Source organism: Struthio camelus, chromosome 2 (genome assembly GCF_040807025.1).
Source record: "Struthio camelus isolate bStrCam1 chromosome 2, bStrCam1.hap1, whole genome shotgun sequence".
Lineage (NCBI taxonomy): Eukaryota > Metazoa > Chordata > Aves > Struthioniformes > Struthionidae > Struthio > Struthio camelus.
In genome coordinates, this window is record NC_090943.1 from 5287971 (window position 1) to 5306287 (window position 18317).

The 18317-nt window shown below is 38.1% G+C and overlaps 1 protein-coding gene across 7 annotated transcripts in view; it reads right to left on the minus strand.

Annotated features, from left to right (window-relative positions):
- Positions 1-18317, minus strand: part of MINDY4 (MINDY lysine 48 deubiquitinase 4) — an 88722-nt gene that overhangs the window by 62265 nt on the left and 8140 nt on the right. For 6 of the 7 annotated variants that reach the window (XM_068934139.1, XM_068934142.1, XM_068934138.1 and 3 more), the window contains 3 exons: positions 17470-17728; positions 15940-16400; positions 151-209 (listed from right to left, as the gene is read on the minus strand). In XM_068934139.1, the coding sequence (XP_068790240.1) occupies positions 151-209; positions 15940-16400; positions 17470-17728 (779 nt within the window). The remainder of the gene's footprint in view (positions 1-150; positions 210-15939; positions 16401-17469; positions 17729-18317) is intronic. The other variant, XM_068934145.1, reaches the window with a different exon arrangement.

Sequence of the window (18317 nt, forward strand, 5' to 3'; positions counted from 1 at the left end):
ATTCCCACAGTCTTACTCAAGAAGTTAAAAGCTAATACAATTTGTTTGAATCAATGAAGAGTTACAAAAGAAGTGACTCATACATATTTGCTTGCAGCTGCTATGAAGAATATGACGGCAAAAGTAAAACTGGAGTTTGATATAACTTACCTAGTTCTAGTACATCTTTCATTGGATCTTCTTTATTGCAGGTGGATGCTGGAGACTTCCTACATTAAAATTAAAGAAAGAATGGATGACCAAATGTTAACTTTTAATGAGACAAGTTGTTTGAATAAGTAAGAATAAATATGAGGTATACCCACACAAAGATATACACATATTATATATTGTATTATATAAGGTATTATGCATATGGAAAGAGATGGAGATAGTGAGAGACACAGATAGATGAAAAAACGTATGCAATGACTTTTACCTCTAGCTTTCAAAATGTTCTCTGCAAAGGAGTAATCTCATTGAGATTTAGTATACAAAAATAAATGGTGTTAGAGTGAAATTTATTTCAGTGGAATAAATCTGAACTTCAAAGTTCATCAGGAAAAGCAACCAGCAACACAGTGCAATTGATTCAGGATTTCAGTCCTATTTCAATACCAATTTTATTTCATTGGTGTGATTTCAGGATAGGTCAGATCCTGTCAGCTCATACACACTGACAGATTCTATACTGTCCTGAATTTCAAGTGAGGATATTCTTGTACATGTGACTGCCTCTGAGTTCAAAGGATAAGGACATAAAATGAAATTTACATCCCTCTTGGGACCAGGATGATCCTTCACGGGGACTAGGATCAGGTTCAAGTCAGTTATTGAACTACTTTACAAACATCCAATTAATGTAAGTGGGAATAGGTACCAGATGGGGTTCTTGTACCAGGGTAATTTTTCTATCAGCTAATAGGTAGTTGTTGTTCACAACAACACATGTGATTTAATTGTATATTAATAAAATGACAAGTTACAAATTCTAGTTACAGATATAAACACCTACTAAAAAGGACTCAGTATTTAAACTCGGCTGTGAAGTCAAAACCTAAATATAAAGCTAGATTGTTTTAATATGGTTTTGCTCTTCCTGTTGAATTTGTACCAAAGTGAATTCAGAAGTAAGGAAAAGTTTCATATGACTGTGGTAAAAAAAATGGCCTTTTTTCAAAAGAGCAGTACTGCATCATTGGCTATTGCCTGGAAAAAGATATTGCATTGACAGTCTCTTCAAAAATAGTATGGAATAATTTCCTCAGCAACATTCTTTGTACACGTGATATTATTTTAGCAACTATTGTTGTCATACCACATACTTTCCATTAACTTAATTTCCTTTTGCAGTGTGTGAAAGATGAACAAAAACAGAACTCACACATATCATACTCAGGACTTTCCCAATTTAAAAGCATTTTGGCACCTTTCTCACTGGCAGTCTTTGATACCATAAAGAAAAGAAACACTTCGGAGGACTTATGCAATGAAATACAAATGACCACAATTCAGATATGACAGAATGTTAAAAAAAACTCATCCATGTTACTAAGGAACATTATATAAGAAAACTAAGAAAATTATATAAGAGGCTCAGTAGGTTAGTCGAAATAAGAGGACTGAGAGCAAGTTTGTACAGTAGCATAAGAAACACTGAGTTCTTGCCGAATATAACAGTACCTTATATTATGACATATATTTTAATATAGTTGTCTGTAGTATGTTTTAAAATATAATCGGATCTCCTCTTGCTTTTTGCTCATACTAGATTTCAGCTGAGATTTCTTTTTGCTAGTTACTTGATAGTATTTTCATCTCTCCTGGTCTCAAAGACACTAAATTTGCCCATACACTGTACTTCAGCCAAGTGCTGATATCACTAAACTACAGTTAGACACAACCGTAATCTACAGTTTTGTTTTGTCTGAGACTGCAAACTATTGTCTCTTGTTTCCTAGAGAATAATGTGTTTCCTCCTAGGTCAACCCATTTGGATCTAATATTACAAAAACAAAGCACTTAACACTTGGAGCGCAACATCGCAGGTTACAGCTAACTTAACCAGGGGCTGGGGAGGGCACAGTATCTAGCACTGACTTGCTGTAATCCATATGGTTTATTGTTACCACATTCCTTGGCACAGACCTGACCCCTGCCAACCAGTACTCTTCCAAGCAATGCCGAAGCAGGGTTAATAGAATAGCACAGGACCAGCAAACTGTCCCTAGATCTTTTTTATTTCGCAGTACTGGTGTAGCTAGAGAGTTTCAATATAAAAGGAGATGAAGCAACCTGCAACTGTTTATCCTTTTATATTAGGAGCAGGGTTCTTAGTATGACACTCTTATCTTCAAGGAAGTGTGAGTCAGTAGAAAAGCTACTCATTCTCATTTATTTTTCACGGCTCTTCACTACGTAGAAAGGCCGAGATTCAATTGTGAACGTAGCGAATATGCGCATGTGTATTGCAGAGAAGTGCTAAATCCTAGCTCTAGCAATCGCAAACGCAAAGACAGGATCTACCTTTTAGAGTTCTTGCTTTGTTACACCTCTTTGCATTGGCATGCCCCTCATCTCTCCTTCATTTTTATGGCCTCCATTAATGTACTATCTGAGCTTCTTGCCAACAGTGAGCGCAGCCGCCCAGTGAGACCAAAACACCTAGGTTCCCCATTTTACACAAGGAAGCCCTTCATTAAGAGGCTATTTTCAAATCACCTTCTGAAGGAGCTCAGTCTAGAGGCTGCAATAATTATCATGTTCAAAGTCAAAAAAGCCATAAGCAGCTTATAAACCTTTCTCCAAACTTAAACTCCAGTACCTTTGGCAGTTAATAAAGACACACCCTGTCATACCCGTCAGTTGGCATACAGCTCTGAGTGACTTGCTCAGCATCACACAGCATTTGGGATTCAGTCTGCAGATTAAGACCTTCGAACTTACTTGCCTACACATGAGTTAGGTGTCAAAGGTCCCACGATAATTGATGGAGACCTAGTCAGTAGGAGTATGGTTTAGTCAAGAGCCTGGAAAGCCCTTCAGCCAATAAAGTGTAGGTGTTTACTTCCAGGAACTTAGATGTTAGGTTTACATGCAGACATCTACATGCATATACTTATATTTGTGACTTATACGGTGAGCTAAAACCAACCCAATCGGTCTGAGACAAAGACAGGAAGCAAATGCTGATTTCTGAGTTTCAGTCATCACTCTTAACGACAATACCTTTCTTCCACCTTGGGCAAGAGTAAGGAAATTCCAAGGCTTTTAGGGCAACAGACTAGATGTACTACCTACATTTCCTTGGGTATAGCCTGTACCCACAAGAAGCATACTGCCTACCCCTGTTGAACAGCCTAACCTCCTGCCCTTGTCTCCAACCTTTGTTCGTGATCCACCAAGGTTTGCTGATCCTTCCTACCGTACATGATTTTTCCTCCTTTTGCTGATGTGGAAGTGTGGGGCGTAGGAGGAAAGTGGCACGGCAGAAGGGATTCGTACTGACACGGGGATGCCAGGTCTGAGGAGGGTATCATACAAAGCAGCTGCTTGGCATGGGTATGGAAAGGTGAGCTATGTGAAGCAAAGACGTTGTGCACGAGGTCCCGGTTGAAGAGAAAGCAATGTAAAATGCTGCCTGAAGGTATTTGGTTTGAAGCATGGGTACAGGGGAGTGCTGTATGGTAAGCTGGTGACTAGGACCACTGCTTACAAACTCAGAAATCCTATTTAGCTTCCAGTAAGAAAGAGGCTCACTGTCCTGACCTGGTAGGTTTTTTAGCAGTTATATGAAACAAAAAGGAATAGACACCTGGAGAATAATTCAGGTCCATAAAACCGTTCCAGAAGGGCCTGGGTCTCCCATAGGTATTATATCACATCTGGCAGTTCTATTAGATGTTTTAGATACCTTAGAGTTTCAAATGGCACCACATGCCTATCTTTAGGCTTATGGATCACTCCCTACATTAAATTACCACTCCTGATTCACTCCTGCCCCAAACACTTCTTCTCCTCAGTAGTCTTTTATCTGAAAACAATTAAAGATGAAAATAAAGCCGACTTCAGTACACTTCACATATAGCTCACCTGGCACTACTTTTTGTAACGCTACGGCTTTCTGGAAAGTCTGAAAGACTGGGAATGGGTTCTACACCCATTCCTGGAAGAACCAAACACGCGATACAGTGTGTTTTGAATTCTCGAGTCACAAGGAAATTCCCACGAAGCTGATGAAAACACTGACATCAGAGATTGATGTAGGGTGTTTTCTAGCTAAGTAGGGTATTTTTGCAGGTGGGGGTTATTCAGAAGTTCCCTCCTTAAGGTTTCTCAAAACACTGTCAGGACTTTCACTGCAATTTCCATTTCAGCAGATGGTTACAGTTCCAGGAAAATGTATCGTAAAACCATACAGTTAGAACACTTAGGAAGAGGAAAGTCATCTGTCATGGCAGAAAAATGGGACAGGAAAAAAATATGCTTCATTATAAACATACTATACAGCACTTTCTCTAAATGTTTGAACATTCATATCTGATCTTCATGCATAGCAAAAAAACAGAATTTACACAGAATAACTGAACTTGCAGGGAAAGCTCTTCTCCCCACACAATAATGCACGTACATTCCACTATTTCCTATTTATACTACTCTAAATAAGAGGTCAAATAAACAAAGGGATTTATAAAATAAACATTGATCATCAGTGACTTCGAAGTGACAAGTGTTGGAAAAGCTTATTTTCACTGCCTAAAACAACTTTTCTACTGGAAGTATATCTTTTCTGCACGATAATTTACACTGTCAGAAGAATGCCTAGAAATTGTAAAGCAATTTTGTGGCCTCATGATGTTACTGCATATAAAAAAAGAAATATATGGCATTCTTGATACAGTGAGTAAAATCTGGAGAATAGGTAAAAAAAAAAAAAAAAAAAAAGGACTGTGTTAGTATTTGCAAAAGGGTAAACATCATTATAGGTAATGTAGCTTGCCACTCCTTTGAGGCAAATTATAAGAATAAAGCAATAAAAGCAATTGTAAAGATATGAAAGAAAGGTTCACAATCAATACCAGGCAATATACTTTTATGGAAAAAGACTTAAGAAGATTTAATATAAACTCTGCCATGTTTGCAAGTTTGGTTGACAAAGGCAATGAAGCTGAAATTCTTGATTTCTCCAAACTTCCTCTGTAGTTCAGCACTGCATCTGATTCTAACTGATCTAACTGATTCTAACTGATGGTACAGTAGCAATATGAAGAAAATAGTTCATACACAGATGGCTCATTGACAGATGTAAAAACAGATAAATGAAAAATTGTCATTGAAAGGGTCATTTCTAATGGACTGCCTATAAATCTGCTTTTGTCCTGGTGAATTTTAATGACTGGTGACAATTCAGGTTAAAACTAACTACATCTTGCTGGAAGAGTTTGTGTATGAAAAAAACACTAGACAATAATGATGGGTCAAGCTAAAAGTTGTTTTGAACTGCATGTGATGACTTAGGTTCACTTGAAGAGAATGCTCCATCATAGGTCATGACTGCATATTTATCTCTAGCTATAAAAGCCGACTTACTATAATAAATGTTTAGTTCAATTCTACACTGCACTTCATCAAAGATTTTTCAGTGGAACATCCCATGCTGGAATTTTCAAGGGGAAATATACTACTCATGTGAACCGACCATTAAATTCATCAATTCAAACATGTACCAGCAAAATCTATCAGTAAAATAAGATAGGTAGCTAAATTCCACTAAATAAAAATGCTTCCAATACACAAGCTAAGAGATTCTACATAAATCATTAAAATGGGTTCCCAGCCTTCAACACCCACTTAATTCTCATCAGTGGAGACAAATATGACCCTTTGTTTTCCTTGTGTTATACAGTCGCCCCTCTGACAGGTTTTGGCCTTCAATTTTAGGAACACTTATTTTTAAGGATGTGAAAAGTTCCTGGCCTTACGTTTCCTGTCAGAAGGCTCAGGATTTTAATAGTCCAAAACAATCTAACCCGACAGTTTTTAGCAAAATAAATTATATTCCTGAAACCTGATGTCAAATATTCTATGGGAAAAAGACAAGAGCTTACACCGATCAGTGGAGTAGTTCTCTTATCTCATTTTGTCCTAAAAAAAAAAAGATAACCACCCACTGGTGAGCACGGATACTGCAGAGAGAGCTTTTACGTCCCGTTAACGTAATCTTAGAGAGAGTAACGCACAGAGGTGAACACAGTGCTGGTGCTACATTCAAACTTCTGCTCATTCCTGTGCTGCTTCCTACCGTGTTCCCCTAGATGTTCCTACGAAGACACACGGAAAGGAAATGGTGTGAAGCTCTAACTGCAACAGAGGATGTATACTGACCATTCCTGCTTTAAATCTGAGAAGAACTAGAAGCCCTGTATATTTGTGTGAGTAAGGCAAACTCTCAAATGACTGATTTTAGGCAACGGGCTGGACCTTTCCAGTTTTCTGGCCTTTCCAAAAATAAAAAAATGATACAGAAGCCATTTGCCATTTCCAGTAATTGCACAGTGTTTCTTCCTATGGAGTGCTGGAAAAATACTAAACGGGCAAGTGGCAGTACACACAGATGTCATGTCGACGGCTCTGATGCCATAAATCCATTGGCACAAAACAAGAGCCACAATAGTTTATTACTTTTATTTTAGGTTCTTTTTCCGGTCCAAGCACTATGTTATGAAAGGTGTTATGCAGCTCCAGATACTTGAAGGTTTTCACTACTGAGTGATTTGGCAACTGAACTCTCTATTTTTTTTCATATGGGCTAATTAAAGCCATATTCCCTGAAGGTGAATCTCATCTTGTTTGAGAGCTGTCCTTCTAATTGCCAATTGCTAGAGTCAAATAAAGACTTATTCCCAAACTGGCAGTTGAGCACACTCCGGGAGGGTGGTGGTTAGTCTCTCAGGGAAGGTGCTGACTGCACTATTCTTACTGTGCTTCCTGTCTACAAAGCCACACCGAAGCATTGACGAAAGCTTGGGATGATGCCACGTGCTGCTTCACGTGGCTTCAGGGCAATGCCTGGCGCTGCGTACTGATGACAAATAGATGAAGATGGAAGGAAGCATGTAAGGATAATTTACTATCAGGCTGCTCCAATTCTGCATACTTTTATGTTCTTTTATCTGGAATGTTGCACTCTGATTAAACTCTTATTTCCTAGAAATACCACCTTTGCCCAATATATCCTCTTCCTCCTATAACGGGAGAAATTTAATACAGTCCTCAGATATTGCTCATACTCACTGCATGCCATTGCATATGCTGGCATATACTATATACTGAAATCAGTTGGTGTTTTCTGACTAATTTTAAACAAGCTTTGTATATCACAGCCATCTGAACACAGCTCCGATTCCATACAGTAGGCTATCAAGGTGATGGGTATTTTTTGGAACTGCTCAGTATCTCATGGACCAAAACTTTATTACTTAGCTAAATGCCAGATGTCATTTCAGGCAAAGCAGTCTCATCTGACACACTGGTTTTGTATATGACAATGAGGTGGGCAAACAGTTCAGATTTTAAAATATCCACTCTACCTTAAAAAGCTACTTTTGCACTAAAATGTCCAGTAGGAAAGATTGGAGCCAATCATAAATGTTGGAGAAAATACTTTATATTAAGTAACTTTCCTTTTCCTTTGAGCAGAAAATTCAGTTTAATTTAAACAATGTAATTAAAATTGGAATATTGATTATTAAGTTTTATGAAATCTTACATTCAAATTCACCTTTATAAGGTATTGTATTTTCCTCTTTCTATGATTATATTTAACATATATTAAAAAGAAGGCAGCTACTTTACTCTCTTATTTCTGTTATAAGTTTAGAATCACAAAGTAGTTGATGTTGGAAGAGACCTCTACAGATCATCTTGTCCAGTCCCCCCATTCAGAGCACAGTCAACTAGAGCAGGCTGCTCAGAACTGTGTCCAGTTGGGTTTTGAATATCTCAGGGATGGAGAAGTCACAGCCTCTCTGGGCAACCTGTTCCACTGTTTGCACTCCCAGAGTTAAAAAAAAAAAAAAAAAAAAAAAAAAAACTTTTCCTATGTTTAAATAAAATTTACTGTATTTCAGCCTATGGGAAAGAATTTTCAGCAACACAATACAATGAATTCACCTGTATTGGTCTCCTTTCAGGATAAAGAAAGCATGAGGTGTTTCACAAGAAAAAATGATTCACTCCTTTTTGTCTGTCCTATATAGAAATACTGCTATGTAGAAGGGAAGTACCTCTCTCTACCAAGAAATGGGAACGCCTATTGCCTTAACACAGAAGATTAGACTGTCTTTGTAATTATATGAGCCTATAAAGGGTATTTTGGAGAAAAATGCATTAAAACACTGAGGACAGATTTTGCATGTAATGTGCCTGAAACTGAAAGTAACAGAGCATAAGCCTGTGATATGCTGCAGTGACAAATATACTAATGCGATTTTATAACGCTAAGAATCATGTCATGAGCAGTGGGTGACTATCTTCCCTTCATATTAGTCAGAGGCACAGTGGTATACAGTTATAGCAGTCCTTAAACACATAGAAGAAATATAAAACAAATCAGTAAAATCCTAACAGAGAAACAATAGCAAAATTCCAGAGCAAGAAAGATAAAAATACGTGCACACAACACTAGCTTTAGATAGAAAGTGCCTAAAGTAACATGAAAAATATCTAGAAATACTTTAACAGAAATGAACATGTAGCAAGAAAACATCAGCCATAAAAGTGACTTTAGCTATGGATAACAGGGCACAATAAAGTAAATGTAGTGTGAATATAAAGTAAAAGATCCTAAAACTAAGGACTATTAGACACTGGAATGTATTCCCACGGGAGAGGTGTCACTTGAGTCATTTAAGATTGGACTAGACAAAGTCCTGGAAAAAAGTTTTAGAGCAAATACATACATATATACACATATATGGTGATGAATAATCTGCCGTAGAAACAAATGACCTTAAAAGGTCTTTTCCATCTGTAATTTCTACGGTTCTGTGAAATATGAGTAATGTTCCACTAAGGAACTTGGTATCTATGGCAATTTACTAACCCTACCCAATTTGTCTTAGAACGCAGAGCAGTGCTAGAAAAGGGTTTATGACCAAATAATGAGTGATATTTTCGGAACAACGAAGGACTGCCCAGCTATGGCAAACTCAGCTGAGAGACTGTACGGCAGGGAAAGAAATGCTGGCTCTGCACTCCTTGGCACTTGTTCTCCTGGTGGTGCAGATGAAGCACAACAGAGATACTTAGGTTTTGGCTGGAAAAGGCATCCGAAGCCAAGCCACACACTGACAAAATAGCCCCTACTGTCTGAAATATCCATCTGTATTGGCAGACTTCTGAAAGGAAACCACTAGCTCACATTCAATTTGTAATCAAGACTGAAGGCAATGCAAAGGAGGGTATGGCAGGAGCGTTTAGAAAAACAGGATAAGCAGGGCAATTGTTCACAATGAATGGATGAGTGGACCACTCAATTAACTTCCTTATACCTAAATGGTATTATTGATCTCTGACTTTGGACAATGGGATCTGCTGCCATATCCTTTCGCTTGCTAATCTCAGGAGGAAATTTTTGTTCTTATGCAAAAATATTCCTATTCCTTTTAGTCTTCCTGATAGCCATTCCCTTTTAATTTCTATCAAAGTGCAAGATACTCTTAATCTGAGAGCCTCTTAATTCCTCTTTTTAGCCTCGTTCTTTGATTCTAGTTTTACACTATTTTTATTCTTTCATTGCTGTGAATCTAGTTTCTATGCTGCTTTTCTTAGGATTGGGGAGGTTTTTTCAGCTTTATACATGAGAACAGGAAGTTCAGACATGTCAATAAGTTGTGGTTCTTCTTAACTACCAGAAAAAAATAAAATAAAATGCTGTCTATGGGTGAAACCTGCCCATCTACCTCAGCGTAAGGCGAGGTGCCACACTGCAGAACTGCCCAGTCAGATTGCAGCTTGCCAGCTCAGATCTACTCATTCAGAAACTATTCAGCTGAGAACTGCAGGGTTTCCACATCATCATCAAATCTTACACTGATAGAATTAAGAGGCATTGAAAATTAAGAGGGCACTTCAGCTCTGGAGGCTGCAGGAGCAATAACCGTGCTATGTCTCTCTAGCTGAGACAAAAGAACTGTTTCTCAACTGTTACGAAGTGTTTTTTTTTCTCTTTTCCCCAAGTTTGTTTGCTCAAGCTGTGAAAAGGGGGAAGTTTTGACCTTCTAACATCATTCAACCTTCCGAAATAACGCATTGTTCATCATGGGTTTTCTCGAACAGCAATAGAACGATTTCAATCCAAGGTCAGTCATCAACTTCAACCCAAGGTCAGTCATCAACTTCAACAGCTATCTTTTTTTTTACAGGTCCCAAAGGTCATGAATTCCATTCCACTACAGGCCTTCAATCTTTACTCTGTGTGCTCAGTGATAAATACTTCCTTGTTGTAAGGGTTTCAGCATTAAGGAAGACACTGGTGGTAGCAGAGAATCCTTCCTCATTGCCATTCAAGGCTCTCCCAGGTCAAAATGCTCAGGAAGGTCTTCAATACTTTGTTACTTTTCATATGCTCCTTCAACATCATCTCTCCCAAATTGTTGTGTAACTTGCAGTGTTCTGAGAGACAGATTCATAACTACAGATAGGGCAACTTTTTACTTGGAATCTCGTATCCTTCACTTATGTTGTCTATTTTTAAAAAATATCGTTAATTTCTGTGACAACCTCAAAATCAAAAAATAGAAAAAAGTAAAGAGCAAAGCACATTTTACCTGTGCCTTGCACACTGCCAACACTACAAAGAGGAACAAGGACTTAAAGAAATGGAGAACAACAATGAGAAATACTGCTTTGAGAATGAGCTATAAACAAGAGCATCAAAATGACTGAAATGATAGATGGGGTTTCTAATTCTGCACTGAATAGCATTGATAGATTAAGTGTCATTTTTCATTTGTTAAATAAATTTAGTATGAAGGAGCATGGAAGAATCATTAACATACTTCTATAAATATGCGTGTTTGTAGTTTGATATCAATACACAAGCACGGGATTATAGGGCTGTGTGTGCATATATATAGAAAGACAGAGCGAGAGAGAGAGTCAGAGAAACATTTTTCATCTCCTTACAATGAAGCGTTCAACAGTCAAATAACAGGAGTGTTACATACATTAGTTTAGTTTATACAACAAGAAAACTCACCTACAACCTAGCCTTGTATGCTAAAACAAAGCCACGTGGAAAACTACCACAAATTAATTCACTGTTGATTACTTCAGCTCCATGATATCTCCATCAAAATAAATCTTTCTTGCTCCTGATTTACTTTATGCATTTTTGTAGTTTAGGCAGAAAATAAGAAGTGTACCCTGACCTCTGAAGTGTTATATCTAAGTTACTAAACACTAAATCCTTCGAACAGACAACTCAGTGCTCAGACATCTGAGTGCTGAGTGCTGAGGAAAATAAGTTTAAAGCTCATATTAAAATACCGTTCTCTTAACAGCTTTCTGTCTCTACAGCTTCCAGGGACCAGCGCAGTGACCATCACGAACACCACAACATGTATGGTACAATACACGAAACAGGATGAATTAAGAAATTAAATTAGTTGCTGTTTGTTTACAGCCGAGTATACACGAAGATTTGCTGCCACCTATACACTCTTCTGAGTTAACTGAAAAAAATAAGGAATTCTTAAATTAAGACATACATTTATAGTCACAATTGCTACTCAGTAAGTATGCAAAGTGGAAGGCACACTGTACTGTCTTCATGGAACAACTCACACCGACATGGAGCAGAATGTAATGATGGCATAGGGAGCTATCTGTGATCCAATAGCACATAAGTTTCTGTCCCCTCGTAATACAAGAAAGAAAATAAACCCTTTGCTTCTAATTTTTTGCAATCCTTATGCTCTTTTTTTTTTTTTTTTGGAGAACTCGCATGTTACATTGATAGGTACTATACAGATAAACGGAGACGCAGGGGAAAATTTGTTGTTCACCTCTATCTTTAAAGCTATGCGGTGCACTCATTATGTGACAGTAAACACAATTATGCCTGCAAGGGGATCCACATTAAGCCTGGAGCATATTGAAAAAAATAGCAAGTGGTTTCCTATAAAAAGCCAGTATTTTATCACAATTATGAGTAATTAGGTAATAACTGCAGTTGGCTTTTAATATTTATTAAATGTTTGTTTTTTAAAACATCATTAAAGATACCTCAACTTGAAAGCAGATGCTGTTTAATAAAAAAACTAAGACTCCAACTGTATTATTAGTCTCTAACTGATTTCACTAAATTCATTCCACTTTTCTAAGAAGAAATAAGGAATTTCAGCAACAGCATTTAAGCAAATGAATTTGCCTTTTTTTAACGTATCTGTGTTGGAGATACGCAGATGTGTTGCTCTGCCATTTTGGAAAGCTTAACGTTAACTTCTGAATTCCTAAGCCCTCTTTGTAGGGAAGCAGTTATTTAAGTCATCACAGAAATCCAAATGCCCTCTCACTGTCAAGAAAGCAAAATGTTATCTATTAGAACAAGACAGAACCACCAATTCTTATTTAGGACAAACGCGCATGTGAACTATTGAACTCGAGAGGTCTTATTTTATGTCAATGCAGTCACATCAGAATATCAAGTTATAGGGCTATCCTCTGGATATACCTATCTCCTTCCCCTCCCCGCCCCCCACTTCATGCTGTAGCTAAGAATTATGGACGGTTGACGGAATAAGAAGCACAACGCTGCGTTCATCATTTCTTCTCTCAAACTGTGTGAGTCAAAATACAGCGGGATCTGCACTTCACCAGGGCACTTTTATAGCTAGGTATTTCTGCCCACTCCATTTTCAGGCATTTATTCAGTGATACTCAGTCTGTCTTTCGAAGCACGGCAGCGGTTTGGCTTTATTTTATTTTTTGTCTCGTATGTAGACAATGGAAGCCTGCAGCCTGTGAGTAACAACAGAACTTTCTGCATATGGTTGGTAAAAGAGAATGAAGAAGTAAGGCAATATAGAAAGAAAAATGAGATGTGTTTGCCTTTATTTTGCCAGAGGAAACAAAAACAGAACTGCAGATGCCTGTGAGTGAACTAGCTGTGGTTAACTCTAGAGACAGTTTTCGGCTACTCATCTAAACAGTTAGATTAGCACCTAGTGGAGCCAGCTAGCAGTAGCAGAGAATGGAAGAGGATCCAGATAAATACCCACTACTCTATTGTAAAGTTTGATGCCTCAAAATGGCAAAGCACTCCGGTGAAGTCTTGCAAAGCTCTCAAATATTGAAGGATTTGCCCATAGTTTTACAAGAGCCAGTCCTTACATTGTCATGGCCTCACTTCCACTGTTACTTGCGCTTAACTTCAGGAATATTAGCAGTCCTGGCGATTTCAGTGAGAGTTTTCAGGAGCTCAGAGCTCAGCATGAACTCACTTGCTTTACTGGCTTTAACTCAAATCATCCGGCAGGATTGTCCTAGCTTCACTTATGAAATGGATTAAATGGACTCTGCTTAGGAAATAGCTCCCTCTCCTGTTCTTGCTGAAAACAGCCCAATCCACTGATGGAATCAAAACTATTTCAAAGCCCCTTAGCAGCGGAGTACAGTATTACAGTAAGTTGCACAAAACAGTGCACTGTGGTCAATCCCTTTTCAGAATAGTTTGTCCTTTTTTGCTGTCTCCACAAGTACGACATGAGCTTCGTAAGCGTCAGCAGGTCCAGCTAAAGGATCAAAGTTAGTACAAGTAATTTCTTGGTCAAAGACAGTCTTGGTAAAGAATTTCATCCAGCCCACCATGCCTTTACCACCACGAAAAGTCATAAATAATCTACTGAATATTCATTGATTAACAAAGAACAAGAATATGCTCATTCTTCTCAGTTTTGCTGGGGAGCTGTCAAAAGCCCACCGAACAGCCCACAGCTGTCAAAAGCTGTGTTCTCTACCAGAATTAATGCGGAGACTGAGCTAATAAACCACTCTGAAACTGGCAAAGGTGATGCGATGTGTTAGCCCTGCCCCAGATCTGCCAGACCATATGGAATCAGACCTAGGTGCTCCTGCTTCCAGAGTGACTTCCAAACTGGCTCTTTGCATCCATACTGAGTCATGCAAGACCTAAAAAATTCTTCTGGAACTAGAGACATCGAAGGTGGATCTGCAAGTGCCATTTTCAGGTCAGCAACAGTCAGACTTGTGTTGCTTGGGTTCGCCTATTATCTGTGATATCTCAGCTCTGCAGAACACTATGTAAGGGAGAGCCGATCTCTTGTGGATTTTGAGACCTAAGACTGTAGTACTCTTTAATCTCTACTCTTTTGCAGACAAGGTTTGCTAATACAGGTAAATAACTGCCTAAGGCTGGTGGCTGTTTTTGGTTGTTTTGGTTCCTGACAAGAAGCCTCTCCTATAGTTTCCTCATCTGCTAACTCCTGCAGCATCTAACATAAATGTGGAGCGACCCAGTGTATCATTTTTACTCATGATCTCAACAGGGCCTCTTTACACCGTGTCCCAAGATTTATAGCAAATCAAATAGGAAAATAAAAATAAGTAAAAAAAAAAAGCTCGTCCTTTTAGCACTTAAAAAAAAAAATCCTAGCCGTCAACACAGCTTTTAAATTTAGTATAATTTAGCTGTTCAATAGCTAAATGCTACTTTATGTCCCCCAACAGAGGATACTGGCAAGTGTCTTAGTTTATGCAGCAGCAAGTGACAAAACTCCAAACCATTTCTACCAATTATAACGCGTACTCACCTCTCACACAGGACCAACACTCAGGGCGCCTGAGCCCTATGTCTGACTTTATTACTGACCTGCTGTGTGACTTTCGGTATCCACGTTTCCCTCCACCTGCTTCAGTTTTTCCATCTATAGTACGAGCAGAATGAAAGTCACTCCCTCCTTAAAGTTGTTTGAGAGCTGCTGATGAAAAGCACTAGATATGTAGTTGCTTTTCTTATGGTAAGTGTTGGTATGCACTGACAAGATACAAAGTCATCCTGCACCGCTCAAACCTACCGTGTCTTCAGCACTTCACAACTTCAGACTGGTTAAACCCTAATGGATGACTCAGCCTGAAGCATTTCAAAACCTAACCCAAATCACTAGCTCCACTATGAGGATGGCTTTGACATGCTGTGATCTGGCTCCTGTTGCTTTAGCTTCCCTCAAATAAATAAAATCTCACACTTAAAATCTGGACAGATAAACTTCCACAAAGAAATGATGAAAAGAACTATGAGTAAAAGACAGAGAACAGTCAAAAATACGTATTTGGAGCTCATAGGAGGCTCTCTAAATCTCTTATATCAATATGAAGCAATGCAGTACCACAAAAAAAAAAATCGGAGTAAACTTTAAATAAAACACTGTGAGACACAGGAGAAGTGTGGCTACAGCATCACGGTGTGCAGGGATACTAATCGGGCCTAGTCGAAATGCTGCAATGACATGGGCTTCAAGGACTCAGTGCAGTCTCTGCGTGGTACAGCACTGTGCTGGTAGCTAAACCAGCTTCTTTGGGTATGATTGGGATATCTCAACACTGCTCTGCACTAAATCGTCTGGACATACCATGCACTTGGCTGATATTCTTTCATTTAGCTGTGTAAGTCTTAACTAATTATTCTCAGCTCCCTTTATAGGCAGTAAAGAGAAACTAACACCTCTAGGGTCTCTCCACTGACTAAGACGGGAGTGCTGGATAGTTGAGGATGTTAAAAGTTAATAGAATAAATATGAACACTTCTCTGCCTTTCAGTTTCTTCAGCTCTTCCAGCTACTTTCCCCCAGGGAGATTAGAGAGCAAATCTCAGTCATTCTTTGTCCTCCATTAGACTTTCTGAACCTTTCAGTGCAACGTTCTTATAAATATTCTTACCTGTGGCCTGATAACTGACTCTCATTTTTCTTGAGTGATCTTTCTCTCTTCTCTCTTCCAGTCCCTGAATGTCTGTGAGGAGCATTCGCTTTAAGGCTTTTTTCATTGCTGTCCATAGCAAAGCTCGGAATAGATTTTCTTTCTTCTGTCTTGGTCTTCCCTCTTTCAGACAGCAGTTTGGCAAAAGAGTCATCTGTATCTTTGCGGAAGCTTCTTAGTTTTTCAGAAGCTGAACTCATCTGTGAGCTTGACAAAGTCTTTGATGAAAATTCCGTATTTCCTTTCAAGGCACTATCACCGTGTGAAAAGAAGTAACTTGTGGATTGTGCTGAAGATCCTTTACTTTCTTGAAAATCAGTACTTGGGACACTGAGGTCATTTTTGTCATGTTCCTCCCCCTTGAATTGTCCTGTGCCGCTTATGCTAATGGACCGTTTTGCAAGCCTCCTTTTTTGCAAATCCTAGAAATAAGTGCCATTAAAACCATAGAGTAAATTTCAAGCATCTTCAAATAAACATAAAAAGCAATGGAAAGCTCTATTACTAACTTCTGCACTAAACAATTTCCTCATTATTAGGAATTAGGTAAATAGTAAATTATATACAACTTTTAGATAACAAATAAGCACAGAAATATACTTCCACTTAAAATTTGAGCAGTACTAAAAATGCTTTAAATTGTTGTATGCCTTTATAAACTTCTTTCTTTCATCCAAGAGCATCAACAAAATACCTCAAAAAAACTTAATCTGGGGGTTGCACTCAATTCAGAGGAAATCAAGACTTACAAGATCTTTTACTAAAAAATCTCCCCATTACAAATATCTAGTCTTTATTTCTAAATAAAAGATCCTCAGACAAATCCAATTAATCCACTTAACTCCCATATTTTCTTCAGAATTATCTAAATTACATGCTTAAAATGTCTCAATTTCTCATTTTTGTAAGCGTAAATTTACACAGAGAACGTTTCTGTTTATATAAAATCATCATCAAGGAAAAAAAAAGGAGTAAATCTTACAATTGTTTCTTAAACACTTATTGATGGGGCATTGTAAAAAATGGAAACATTTCTTAACTGAGAGTAATTTTTGAACCACAAACTCCTACTGATCAAATGTGGGGTTTCAGAGAGGTCTGAGGAAATCAGGTACGCCTATCTAGGAAAACTTAGGAGGTGTTGGTACTGCTAAAGTGAAAAAGTAATTTCCAGAGGAAAATGGAAAATCCCAGCTGTCAAGAGATATGAGATAACAAAAATGGAAAACAAATTTATAGAGACATTCTTTAACTAAAGATCACAGATCTGCAGAGGGTGGTTGTGTGCTGGTCCTAGCGGTTGTTTCTCAAAGTTTTAATTTGTAGAGTTGCTGCAACAACTGCCCTAACTTACCACATATTTACAGACTGCAGATTTAATGGGTTAACACGCAGAAGTCATTTTAATATTATTTGCAAATGACTTTGTTGCAGAAGTTTATACATAAAATTCATGGTCAATCCTGATATTCTGTAAGTGTTGGAAATCACCTCTGGTAAGCTTGCTATTGGTCCAGCCATCATTCCTCTGACAAGGAGACCAGACCTGGGCCTTTGCTTTTCCTTCACAGTGGCTTTCACCTCCTCAGAACTCGTTGCTGCTTTTAAATCCTCCCGACTATCTTTCAATTTTTTATCCCCATCAGAGAGTGAGTGGCTGTTGTATATGGTCCCTGTGTGGCATTTTTCACTTTTGCGCTGATGTTTTCTGGATGGAAGGATTTTATCTAGTGAATCCTCAACATCGTATCTACAAGTAAGAAAAAGAAGTAAAACTTCAAACAGTAAAATGATACACAATGAAACCTAGGAAAACAGCTGCTTGGCTAATTAAAGCACTGTTGTCAAGTTAAGTCCCTTGTTATCTATTGATGGTACTCAAATATGATCACTTTTCACTCAACATCTATACATATGTTTTCAGGACACCATTTCAATTTCATCATTATGCCTCACAATTAGTTATAGTATGTGTAATACTTTAATCTTACGCTTACGTTTTATACACACGATATCATAACAGAAAAAGTAAACCGTATGTAGCAAGTCAGATAGTTTCTAAGCTACCATCAAGCACTATTCCCATTCCTTCTCCATCTGCATGATTGGTAATTTGAAAATTGTTTTAACAATTTTTGCTAACATCCTGTGTTATCATATAACTTAGACTGATTCTATTGATCCCTTTCATGCTTTGTTGAAATGTGGAGCATCCATTTTAGATCAGAAAGGTTCATTTTTTTATTTCGTCTCTTCCAGGATAATAGGTTGCTACATTGCCGTCATGTGACCTTTTCAATGTTTATATAAGTCACTCTTTGTATCTACTTTCCTACACA